The sequence below is a fragment of the Ctenopharyngodon idella genome, chromosome 11 (genome assembly GCF_019924925.1).
Source record: "Ctenopharyngodon idella isolate HZGC_01 chromosome 11, HZGC01, whole genome shotgun sequence".
Classification (NCBI taxonomy): Eukaryota; Metazoa; Chordata; class Actinopteri; order Cypriniformes; family Xenocyprididae; genus Ctenopharyngodon; species Ctenopharyngodon idella.
In genome coordinates this window covers 23,570,666-23,584,262 of record NC_067230.1, presented here as the reverse complement: position 1 = coordinate 23,584,262, position 13,597 = coordinate 23,570,666, and the positions used below count along the sequence as shown (strand labels likewise).

The following is a 13,597-nucleotide window of genomic DNA, read 5'->3' as shown; positions in this document are numbered from 1 at the left end:
TACAATATGATTTAAGTAACATTGTGTTTATTAACAATCTGGTTAAAAAAGTTCCATTCCAAGTGCACCACACATGAAGTGATCAACATGGCGTAAATGCAAAACAATGTTAAATATCTTTGTAGAAATATGCCTAAAATACGAAGGCAAATGTTGTACAAACTTATGTTAAACACATCCTATATACTCAGAAATAATATAAAATAAGAAAATGCTAAATATTTCTTAGCCAAAAAGTAATAGCAATAAATAACACCAGTAATAGGCTATTATTAACAGCAAATGCTTTGCAAAAACAGAAAACAACAGCAGCTTTCAGCCTGTCACCATCACGCAAGCATGAAATATCAAACAGGTTTACAGGTTTTTGCATTCCTTTGCGCTATTTGTCCTATTGTTTTTGTTTGGCAGACATGTTTAGGTGTTGCACTTGGGTCTCACGTCTTTTGCAGCATCTCACCCATGAAACGGCATTCTAAAAACACGGCGGTCAAGTAAAAAAAAAAAAGCTCAACTCGCGTTTAATAACTTTGCCTTTTTTTCTCATTCCACTGCCTGCGTCTCATTTTTATAACGCATTTCTGAATGAACAGCCGCTTAAGAATAGTGATGTGTTCTACGTTCATAGAGCGTCACATGAGAGCGGTTAATCAGGCGCGCCGGCGCTATCATGAGGTCGGATCATTTTCTTCCCCTATTACGGTTATCATTGCTGTATTGTCAACATGTCTAATTGAAAGGCTTGCTAACATTTTTATTCAAAATCACGATTTCTTGATTTAAAAAATAAAATCGAGGCAAAACATTAAATTCGAATTAATCGAAAAAATCGGAAAAATCGCCCAGCCCTAACTTGAGGTTGAGACTGTTTGTCTGATTCATTAAAAGAAGTAGTTCCTAAGGCCGTGTCCAAGGCTAGCATATTTTTCTAGTTGTTTTCAATGGGAGGGCCACGTTTTTTTAAAATGCCAACAACGTGACGAGGCACTGAGCATCTATTTCACGCTGAGTGCTCTGCGTTTTTTCCAGTTGCCTAGAGTTGAAGAATGTTTAACTTTGGGTAATGCGGAGTAATACAGGTAATACGCTCATCACGTTACCAGCTGGCCAATCACAGTGTAGAAGGGATGGGAAAAATACAACAGCGACCAGCTGCCACATCCTGTTGGGACAACGGCAAGAGACGACAAGAACAATCACAACAATAAAACAAAATCATTGAAAATGTGCCTTTTTATATTCAGAAACAAACTATCTGGGAAATCAGCTACAAGTAACACTTCTGCAGATATTTCGTATATGGCACATATAGCGTCTCAACTGAAAAAAAAAACACTGCACCGTCAAAGCACTTTCAATCGCCAGCAGCAAGGCGTTTTCAGAAGAGCGCTGTCTCAAAACACTTTGGTGGACACATGGCCTATAAGAGTCATTTGCTTGTGAATTGGACTACACCACACATGCTGTATGTATTTGTATGCAGCTGGCGATGACAACTCAGTCAAAAGATGTTATCTTGCCATTATTTTTCTCATAGTCGTTATCTCATCACATTCAATTCAGACTGTAAACTCACATTCAAAGCTCAGATAGAATATGATTTCTTTTGGCATAGTGCTAGTGATTCAGGTCCCTCTTTCAGAGAAAGTCTGTAGGACTTTTCTCCCATTTTATTGCCCTCCAGGCAAAAGATGTCCATTGTATATGGTTGTGTCTCAAAGTCTAGTGAGCTACCGTTCTAGACATCATGTTTGGGCATTGTAGATGCTCTGATATATTCAGTAGACACAAGTCATCTTACTAGATTTTGAGACACTGCCTGTATTTCATCTTCCAACCTGATATTAAAAAGACAAGACAATGTTCCGCCACTATTCAGAGTGACATTAGGTGTGTGTGCGTTTGTATGCTGTGTCTTTGTTGGCTCTGATTCCCATAAGACATGTAAAGGGAAGAGAAAGTGCAGGAGTGGAGGTGGGTCTGGTATTAGCCGGCTGGGAGCACTGCGGGCGTGCAGGGCAATCATTTAAAATGCATGGGCTCGGAGGTCGACGGCCCTCAGAAATGTCACTCGCTGTAATGGGAGGGGAGAGTGCCAGAACCCAGTGTCCCTACAGAGTCAGATGCGTGTGTGTGTTTAATGCATGTGTTGGATGGTGGGTGTGTGTGTTTTTGCAGTATGGAGACTTGCTTGCATCACGGCAGGTGCAGCTGGTTCTCTGTCAACAAAGAGCTTTAGAAAATTATACTGCTGATGTACGCACAATATTAGGGAAAAGTAGGTCCAAAGTCCTACAGTGGGAAAACATGGGCTAGATTTACAGACCTACGAACAAATCGATGTTTCAAAGTGTGATTGATTGTGAGAGGGGCCAATATGTAAAAAATTTGCTCCAGGAAGTTTTATTCAGGCATAAGCTAATGTGTTTTCGTTGCTTGTCAGCTATAATAAAGCATTTAGACACAGTGATGGAAAAATCAAGAGTAAATGATCAGGACAAGAATGTATTCTTACATTTTCCCATGAAAAAATGATTGATAGTCCATTATATTGGCAAGGTAGATTAATTGGCCAATATTCTAAGATTAAAATTTAATTAGGATTGAAAGAATTGCCAGAGGCTTCGTTCATACAGTCAGTAGTTGCAGTTGTCAGCTGTATACTAACAGATGTGACTCTCAAATTGTGGACAGAATAGCGGATGGGAGCACACACAACTGATTCAGTGTTTTTCTCCCATTCCTGATAGATTTCAGTAATACCATTTGACCATTGTGAAGGATAATCATAGTAAATTTCAGTACTTTAAGGATTTAATTTTCATTCTAATCTGTTGGGCATTTTGAAATATTCACATTGTTTCCATGCTCTCAAATATGTGCTTAAAAACTTTCCATTTCTATTTTTATCTGATTTATTTAATATTCTTTTTTAAAGAAATTATACTTTAATTTTGCAAGGATGCATTCAATTTATCAAAAGTACTTGTATAATGTTACAAAAGACTTAAAGGGTTAGTTCACCCAAAAATGAAAATTCTGTCATTTATTACTCACCCTCGTGCCGTTTTACACCCGTAAGACCTTCGTTGATCTTCGGAACGCAAATTAAGATATTTTTGTTTAAATCCGATGGCTCCGTGAGGCCTTCATAGGGAGCAATGACATTTCCTCTCTCAAGATCCATAAAGGTACTAAAAACATATTTAAATCAGTTTATGTGAGTACAGTGGTTCAATATTAATATTATAAAGTGATGAGAATATTTTTGGTGTGGCAAAAAAAACAAAATAACGACTTATTTAGTGATGGCTGATTTCAAAACACTGCTTCAGGAAGCTTCAGAGCGTTATGAATCAGCGCGTCGAATCATGATTCGGATCGCGTGTCAAACCGCCAAACTGCTGAAATCACGTGTCTTTGGCGCTCCGAACTGCGGATTCGATACACTAATTCATTATGCTCTGAAGCTTCCTAAAGCAGTGTTTTGAAATCGGCCATCACTAAATAATTCGTTATTTTTTTTTTTTTGGCGCACCAAAAATATTCTCGTCACTTTATAATATTAATATTGAACCACTGTACTCATATGAACTGATTTAAATATGTTTTTAGTACCTTTATGGATCTTGAGAGAGGAAATGTCATTGCTCCCTATGTAGGCCTCACGGAGCCATCGGATTTAAACAAAAATATCTCAATTTGCGTTCTGAAGATTAACGAAGGTCTTGCAGGTCTGGAACGGCATGAGGGTGAGTAATAAATGACAGAATTTTCATTTTTGGGTGAACTAACCCTTTAATAAATTATGTTCTTTTAAACTTACTATTCATCAGAAAATCCTGAACAAAAATATTAGGCAGAACAACTGTTTTCAATAATAAGAAATAATTCTTGGGCAGTAAATCAGCATATCAGAATGATTTCTGAAGGCTCATGTGACACTGAAAATTATGTTAAAAATTCAGCTTTGACATCACAGTAATAAATTACATTTTATAATATATTAAATCAGAAAATTTTTTAAATTGCAATAATATTTCACAATATTGCTGTTTTGACCGCATTCAATAAATGCAGCAATGATGAGCATAAGAGACTTCTTTCAAAAACATAAAAAAAATCTCACCAACCCTTTGCTAAACTTTTGGATCATGATTCTGTTCATACAGCACACATAATTTGAAATCACACTCAATATTTGTCAGACTTCTGTAAATGTAAAGTAGATACTTTTGTTAAAGAATGTGTGTTTGTTACTGTCTTTCATAACTAGTTGTATATTGAACAACAGTTTTCATATTTACCATATTTAGCGCTCCAAACAGGATTCTGCTGCTGTTTGAATGCGTTAATTCTGCAATCTGTCTGCCTTGTCTTGATAATGTTTTTTGTTTGCAGTAATTTGAGTATGTTTAGGGAATATTGTTTAAAATGTTTAATTTCAGTTTTTTTTTTATTTTATTTTTTTAAAATCTGATTGCACATTGTAACCTAATTCAGTGGCTTTATTCCAAAGCTGCTCGTGTAGAACGATCAAAATTGACAAGCTATTGAAAAGCAACATGATCTCTTTCATCTTCATATAACACTTGACATCAGAGATGGGTGTTTTAATAAGCATTGAAAATCTGTGGCAAAGTGGGACTGAAAACACATCCGTTTGGGGACACGAGTGCTAATGGAGACAGAATCTCTGTTAAATGCCAGTCATACCAATCAAGCTCTTTTAATCCCCACCCTAAAACACACACACACACTCTCGCACTTTAACACTTACAACACATTCTGTCACGTCAGCGCCAGCGGAGCTGTTAGCTCTGCACACACATATGCGCGCTGACACGCATGTCTAATGGAGTGACAGTTGAGCGCCTCTCCCTGACAGTCTCTGTTGCTATCCAACACCTACAAACATGCCCAAGAGCGCAAACTTGTCCCATTTCTGTGTGCGATGACATGCTTTATTGAAATTTATTCAGAATTGTTTGTTATTATTCAGATTTTTTTGTCTTGTGAACAAAACCATGACAGTGCTCATTGCAAATTCTGGTTCACAAAACAATAGCTGGAAACATTGAAGGTTTCTTTCTAGTACAGTAGCTTTATTATATATCACACATTAAATGGACACGTCTGAATAAATATATATTTTATTTATCTATAACCTTTTCTGTGGTGTGATTTGAGCTGGAGAAACCAAATTTATGATACCATTTGATGTCAGATTGAACTGCTGAGCTTTCTGATATTATATGTAAAAAATCTGACCAGAAACCAACTTGAAAGTTTGTTGTGTCCTATGGAGTTTGGGTCTGGTAGAAGATATCTACTGTATAGCGTGCTTCAGATCAGTTTCAGTTTCATCTGTTTCTTCATGTAATCACAGACAGATTCGGTGATGGTGAGATCAGATCTCAGTGTGGAGCACTGGCTGTTGTAAGACTCCTTGTGTATTCAAAAATCTCACTGGATCATTACAATTAATGGCAAAATGAATGTTTGGAAATGTAAACTGATATTTCCAACTGACACACTACAGCAAAAGATATAAATAACTGGCTTAAAACCATTTTGGGGGGCTGAAAATACTGATGTGCCAAAGTCTTTTCATATATATATATATATATATATATATATATATATATATATATATATATATATATATATATATATATATATAGTTGTTTTATAATCTTGAACTGGGCAATCACAGTTTGCTCAAATGCCTTTGGATCGGAATCAATTGATGTATAATTTCAGTGCCCATGAATGCTTGTTACTGTGAGTTTGGAGTCTGTTTATTATCTAATTTCTCTCTAATTAGTTTTAATTTAAGCCCACGTCTTTCCTTTGTTTTTTTTCATTCGCTGGTGGTACATAGAGAAAAATCTCGCTGATCACCGTTCCTTTTCTATGGTATGTGTTATCTGCAGCCTTGTCTGCTCGTGTCCATGTACAGTAATGGAATTTCGTTGGGAAATTTACCAGACCTCTAGATGGGCTTCAGCACTTCACATAGAAAGGCAGCCAAGATTTATTTATTTTTTTTTAGTGTGGCTCTTAACTGTCCATTCTCAAATCAATGCACACTTCCCCCCCCCCCTTGCAGACACTCATAAATACACTAAAGTACATACCACACTTCACTTGAGGGGATAGTTCACCCAAAAATGAAAATTGTGTCATCAGTTACTCAGCCTCATGTCGTTCCAGAATCCAAACCCATAAGCCTTTCGTTCATCTTTGGAACACAAATGTTTTTTTAATGAAATCTGAGAGATTTCTGTCCCTCAATTGAAAGTCCAAATATGATAAACAGCAGCTCAAGCCTGCTTGCTTGACGCATAAGAATCAATAAGGTTAATTCTCGTGTGTTATTTGAGCTTCTGTTGACCATATTTGAGTGCTCTATGTACGTTCACTAATCAAAGTTTATATGTAAGCCTAAATGAAATCTGTTCAATATATAAAGCAATCGTGTCTCTTTAGAAGACTTGGATTAAATCGCTCGATTCATGTGGATGTATTTTATGATCTCTTTATGAACATTTTGAAGAATGAGAGTTTTGGGTGAATACTTTCAATAGAGGAGCAATTAATTTCATAAGAAAAATCTTCACTTTTGTTCCAAAGATGAACGCGAGTCATTCTAAAGGATTTGTAATGGCATGAGAGTAAGTAATTGATGGCAGAATTTTCAGTTTTGGGTGAAAGTCTTTTAAACATAGCATATACCAGTGATATTCTTGTAACTGCTGCTCAGCAGGACCCGTTTTGCCTTGAAGCTAGACGTTCTGCCCATCAGACCCTGAAGTTTGCTTCAATTAGCATGTGTCCTACTCAGAGATATGCATCACTGCAGCCTACGCTGTGAATAGTAGGCTTGCTGCTTCCGTTTCCCCCAAAGGAGGCAAGAGGCAATACCTCCCGCTGTCTCTCGCAGCTATCTGCCCCATATGTGCAGGGAAATGTCACTGCCTCTGCGGAATGCTCACTGGATCACTTGCCCCGGCAGGAAGTGCGTGTCACCTGACCCCACTGCTGCGACTTCACACTTCCCTCAGGGAGCGAATGTCTTTTGCACAGACCTACACTTAAAGGACATTATGCAAAACTTTAGTCCGTGGGTTTGGAATGAAAACATTTCTTGGAATTGGGCCTGAATTTAAACAAGCTAACTTTACAGACTCTTATGATTTTTATTTTATTTTATTTTATTTTATTGAACTGCATTTTCCTAATTTATTCAATTTTATTGCATTGCATTTAATTGCATCTTATATACCGTGATGATTAATGATTTTTAACTTTGTTGAGCTTAGAAATTAAATAGACAAATACACTTTGCTCAGATGTCTTTGGATCAGAATCAGTTGATGTATAATTTAATTTCAGTGCTGATGGATGCTTGTGGTATTGCTCTTAATATAATTGCATTGCATTTTTATTTTCCATTTAATTTTATTTTATTTCAGTTTATTTTATTTTCATTTATCACATTTATGACTGGTTAGGACAAAACCTTTATTTTATTTAGATAATAGTTCATATATATTAAATATATAATAAATTCCCACAAATTAAAGGTGATATTTTACCTGTTGTACATTATTTTTGCAGTTCTGTTTGGTTATGCTGTAGTGGTACAATTACTTTAAGTACTCAAAAAAAGTTTTTATTAATTTCAGAATAGTTTACAGATGTAGTAAAACTGTGCACAGGTGAACACGTAGCCTTTCAAAGTGTACTCCATTTGATAGTGCTCTAGACACTTTCATCATTGTCCAGTGTCTGCGCTGTTTTTCTCCAGAAGTTATGACCGATAATCTGATAATTCTGATTGTTTGTTCATCTACTGCCACCTGCTGGTACGGAAAGGCATTTCATCTTACGCAGGCGCAGAACGGACTTGCTACTTGGCTGTTGGCTGTCGAGCGTCGGTTTGGTGTGTCAGGGCAACTTTGGACCCATACGCTGCCGACTTGAGCCAACCCCGCAGTCTGCTTTCGTTGCCACTAGTTCGTCGGCTTGGTGTGTTCATGCCTTAAAGCACGCAGTGCCATCTGCTGTTAAAAACTATGCTCAGAATCGTTTTGAGAGAGAATCACGATGCATTCGAAAAATCTCAGAATCGATCCAGTATCATTTCTCGATTCATAATGCATACATTTATTTTCCCATCCCTACCGTGAGTCCACAAAAGGGGATTTATGAATGGAAGTGAAGCGACGCAACTGACGCTGGTAGGTCACGTGACAGTAACAACATGGCGAATGTAGTATGTCCGAATTTCATTCATACTATTTAGAGCCTACTTTTTTAATGGTCAGTAAGTAATGCTACGTTGCGGTAGGTAAATTGTAGCACCTACTCAGACAGTACGCGATTTCGGACGCAGTGTGAATGAAATTCGGACGTACTACATCCGCCGTGTAGTTACTATCACGTGACCTACCAGCGTTACTTGCCTCGCTTCACTGCCATTCATAAATCCCCTACTGTGGCCTCATGGGATAGTAAAGTGTTCATAAAATGTGATTCAATGCGATGCATATGTGTTTTCGGACGCAGCGTTTATTTTCTTATAAACTAAAGTTATGGCTATCTCATAACCCTCTCACACAAGCGCGTGTCAATGCTGACGTCTGTTGTTGTTGCAGTCTCTGGTATTTTGTTGTTGTTGTTGTTGTTGTTGTTGTTCCGTCTCTTTAGTTTCATTTTCTACTGTGAAACAATGGCCTGGGCCAGTGTTGCCACCTTGTGGAACAGCTGATTAGCACAAAACAAATTCAATGTGCATGTGCGACCTGCATGTAAGTAAAGTTTGGGATTTACTGTTAAATTATCAGATGATAATACCATGGTACTGTATGTTTTACATTTATATAACAAGGTTTTTACATCAAAGTATACCATAATGAAATCATGGTTGATTCCAAAATGTTCCACTTTGTACTACTTTGTAAGAGTAAATGCACTAATAAGTGACCTTTCATCTTGTAAATGCGATCACTGGTGCCTGCACCCAGCTTGGGCTGTTCAGCTTAATGGTGAATTACGCAAGTTAAAATATTTATCTCTGCCTCTCTATGTGGGAGTGAAAGGAGTGTGTTGCTAGTGTCAGTGGGAGAGAACAAGGAAAAACCGTTAAAAAAAACTTTTAATGAGCCTGCAGCATCCATCATTAAGCAAGCAGTCACAACAAAGTGACTTTGTTCTCTTCCGCTCTCTCCTCCATCTCTCATAATCAGTCTCTCCCTCTCTCTCCCTTCTCGTCTCGCTCTCCGCTCACACACACATTTATAGAGCAAAGCCAGAGATCAAGGTCAGCTCAGATGGAGTCGGGCCAGAAGCCCCCACACAAACATTATGGGTGATTGCCTTCTCGTGTCACCCATCAGCTGAGATCACATCACTTCCAATAAGTTACCAGAATTTCAGATATTCAATCTCTGTCTGTTACTTTGTCTTCCTTCTATTTGTTTTTCTATCTCCTCCTTTTTCTTTTACAAAAACAAATAAATGTATCTGAAGGAAGAAGGCCCTTGCTCAATACCACTTGGCTTTCAAATGAGCTGAACTAAAATAACAACTGAATATTACCGGTTTGAGAGAGAAAGGAAGTTTAGAAGAGGGGCGTGAATCTCTTCATCAGCAGTTGGGGGGAGAAAACCACAGCGATGCATCAGGGGTCTGATGCTTTCTGAATGCCAAATAGAGCTCAGTGCTGTATAGACACTATATACATAAGCGCCTGACCGTCCCCTATCGTCTTATGCATGATTAAACAAGCATCCAATGCTTCGATATGTAGCTTTCATGAGGAATTGGTATGAATTTTTATATGGAACTGCCTTATCACAGGTGTTTTCTGAGACATGTGTCACTATTACTTCTGCAAGGTCATGGTTCCATTGTGCATACTTGAAATGTGTTATATATATTATATAAATTCCTACAATTTAAAGGTGATGTGTGTAATTTTACCCTGTTTTTAAAAAGACAACTGTCATAATTTTTTTTTAAGAATTTTTACTGTCATTTTCTCTGAAGAATATAATTTAAATTTTCTTTTTTAAAATGTTATTTATCATTTAAATGTGTATTTTATTATTTTATTTTTATTTTGGTAATAGTTCATATATTATATTATATTATATTATATTATATTATATTATATAAATTCCTACAATTTAAAGGTAATGTGTGTAATTTTAACCTGTTTTTAAAAAGACAACTGTCATAATTTTTTTCTCAGAATTTTTACTGTCATTTTCACTGAAGAATATCGTTTAAATTTGCTTTTTTATTTTATTTATTTAGATGTGTATTTTATTTTATTTTTATTTTGATAATAGTTCATATATTATATTATATTATATTATATTATATTATATTATATTATATTATATTATATTATATCAATTCCTACAATTTAAAGGTGATGTGTGTCATTTTAACCCACTAACTGTCAATATTTTTGCAATTTTACTGCAGAAATTACTTAGTAATCAAAGTTTACAGTTACAGTAAAAGTATCAGATGGTAATGCCATGGTACTTTCATATATACCATGGTATTGTATATTTTCCATTTACATACCAGAGTTTTTACATGTTACTCAAAGGAATATGGTAATGAAATCATGGTAGATTCCAAAATGTTATATACATTTTGTGCAACAATTTTTCATCAACGTGAATGAATTAGCTGAATAACGTGTATTTCTCTGTCATGTTCATACGCTCACCTTGTCCCGATTTCTCTGTTTTTTTTCTCTCGACAGGCGAGGACTTCGCAGTGGTTCAGCAGGAAATAATCATGATGAAAGACTGCAAGCACTCTAACATTGTGGCCTATTTTGGTAGTTACTTAAGGTATAGTAATGACCACTTTCCTGACCACACTTTTACTGTTCTTCGCTCTCTCCTTTACTTACCCCTTCTTTCACTCTCTCCCCTCCTGCTCTGTCAGTTCCTATTCCTGTCTAAGGCCGTTGAGTTGACACTGTGCTCTCTTGGCTGGGTCTCTCAGCTGCACTGCAGGAACAGCCACAGTGGCTGCAGCACCTCTGTTTCTGCTAATTGTACAACCTGTGCCTCACTGCAAGGCTTAAACCTAACTATATTTTAAGAATAGGGTTTTAAGCAAGGATGTAGATCGCATTTGATCTTAAAGGCAACAAGCAGGGCTTTAACATTGACAGTATAATGTTTGGTGTTACATGACACCATCATCGGCCACCGGGGATCTACAATCTTTTAGTTTCAAGATTAGAAATAAGAATTACTTTGGTTCAGGTTAAGCTAAAATCATAAAAATCATTTTAACGCATCCCTCAGTTTGTATAACAACCGAAAATTGTTTATGTTGATGCACTAACAATGGCGAGACAGTCTGGAAGATTTAAAAGCAGAAATGTGAAGGTTGTAATTTCTTAAAAGTCTTATGAAAGTCTTATGCATTAGCGACTTAATTCCTCTAGGTGTATTTAACCATATATATTAATTCTGAAGTTTGGACAAACTGGATAAAGTTACAGTTTAATGAAATTTCTGAAAACTCCACTTGAATTAACCATTATTAAATAATTTTATTCTGGTCTTCCTCATAGCTGTAGGCGACTTGAGTGGTTTATCTTTGGAAGATAGTCTATCTTTTAAATATTAGTCTAGACATTACACACCTTAGAGAAGTGGAGAAGGGTGTTTTTGATAAAAGCAGGTTGCATGTGAGTTATGACTCTGTCTCCTGCTTGCTGTGTCATGACCCAGAAAAGTGTGCATCCTTTCACTCTCCCTATGGAGCTGCCAGGGGACTATTTTGAGATGCATCGATTGAAATATAATTTGTTGGTGTTTTTCTTTCTCTGGCTTTTCAGGAGAGATAAATTATGGATATGTATGGAATACTGTGGGGGAGGCTCATTGCAAGACATATATCACGGTAAGATACACCATATAAAGGTAAACAATCAACTGCAACGCTAACTCAGACTCACTCAGTGGTCAGTATTTCAGTGCTGTGCAATATCTCCTTTCCATTCATTATTTAGAGGAATGGTTCACCCAGAAATGAAAATTCTGTCATCATTTATTCATCCTCATCTAGTTCCAAACCCATATGAGTTTATTTCTTCTGTAAAACACAACATGATTCATTTTGAAGAATTTTCTTGGTCGGTTTTCTTTCCATGCAATTCTTTTCCATGAGGCTTTCGAGCTTCCAAGTGGATGCAAAAAAAAGTGATCCATATGATTTTGAAATCAAAAAGCGAGCGGTACGTTGTTCAGAATGTCTCTTTTTGCATTCCACTGGAGAAATTAAGTCTTGAAATGACATGAGAGTGAGTAAATAATCATATCATTTTCATTTTTGGATGAACTATTCCTCTAAAAGGCCCAGCGTAAACAATGTTGACACAACGGCTGCAATGGTTTGAAAGTTCTTCTCATTTCCGATGCCAATTTTTACATAAATAGACATTCTTGTCCTCCAATTAACAATTTGATTCTTGACAGATGGCCTAAATATACAAATCTTTTCTTACGTTGTTGGAAAGTGTCCCTCTGTATGTACCCAGGGGATAAATTTAGCAGAGCTCAGTAGAGTGGCCTGTCAGATCATTAGAGCTCATTTTCACGGCAGCTGTCGGCAGTTCTCCGTTTCTCTTTGAGCCTCTGCGTGGGGGGGAAGATGGTGTTATGCCACTAACGTGTGAGCTTCGTGCCCAGCCCCACATCCCACGTTATCTCCCCCCTGCTGCCACGGCTGCACTCGGCTGCAGGGTCGCAGGCCTGATTAGAGCCAAGGCCGACCGGCTCCAATCTTCCCACACAAAACAGATAAAGACACATATAACACACGAATCAAGTTCTTCTCGGCCAAACATGTTTTAAATAACTTTCTGAACTAGTAAATGATCAAGAAAAGAAATGTGAGGTAAAAAAGTGGATATACTGGAAATTCCAAACACCTGTTTGGATGTAATTAGAGAACAAACCTTATACAAATTTGTATTTAATTCACTCTTTATCCTTTACATATCATCCCCTTGGAATTATAAGGTTCTATTTGACATTTTTGTCAAAATTGAGTTATTCACAAATTCATATTCTGTGACAACTTATTTACATTATGTGATTATTTCTTTTAAGTTGTGTATATTTTGGTACTTTTTTTTTATCTACAAAGTCGGACTCTAACTTGGTTCTATAAGGTTCTATCTGCTTGAGCCAATCAGCACTTCGAATGCACATACGAGAACCAATCAGGATCAGCGTTCTTTGTCATGTCGCCACAGCGGAAGAGAGCGCACAAAAACGCTAAATTGGTGAAGAGAAGACTAAATAATTCCACACAGCGCGGTGTTTATTAGAAACCTCATGATCGACTATTTTATTTATGATTTTGTCAATGACAGCAGCCCGAATTACAGTCTTTTTGTGTGTTTTGCTGTATCTGTTGCTGAGGAGTTATTTTCAGTTGGACACCACGCTAACGTTAGCCAGCAGCGCTATTAAGAGGATAGGTTTGGGTTTTGTAGTCTATTTGCTTATTTCCAGTCACGTCATTGTCATACGAGGGAAAGTTG

At 36.9% G+C, this 13,597-nt stretch overlaps 1 protein-coding gene across 5 annotated transcripts in view; it reads left to right on the top strand.

The window, feature by feature from the left end:
- map4k3a (mitogen-activated protein kinase kinase kinase kinase 3a) overlaps window positions 1–13,597 on the top strand; it is a 73,697-nt gene that overhangs the window by 25,301 nt on the left and 34,799 nt on the right. For all 5 annotated transcript variants that reach the window (XM_051911973.1, XM_051911976.1, XM_051911977.1 and 2 more), the window contains exons 3-4: window positions 10,790–10,880; window positions 11,885–11,949. In XM_051911973.1, coding sequence (XP_051767933.1) covers window positions 10,790–10,880; window positions 11,885–11,949 — 156 coding nt within the window. The remainder of the gene's footprint in view (window positions 1–10,789; window positions 10,881–11,884; window positions 11,950–13,597) is intronic.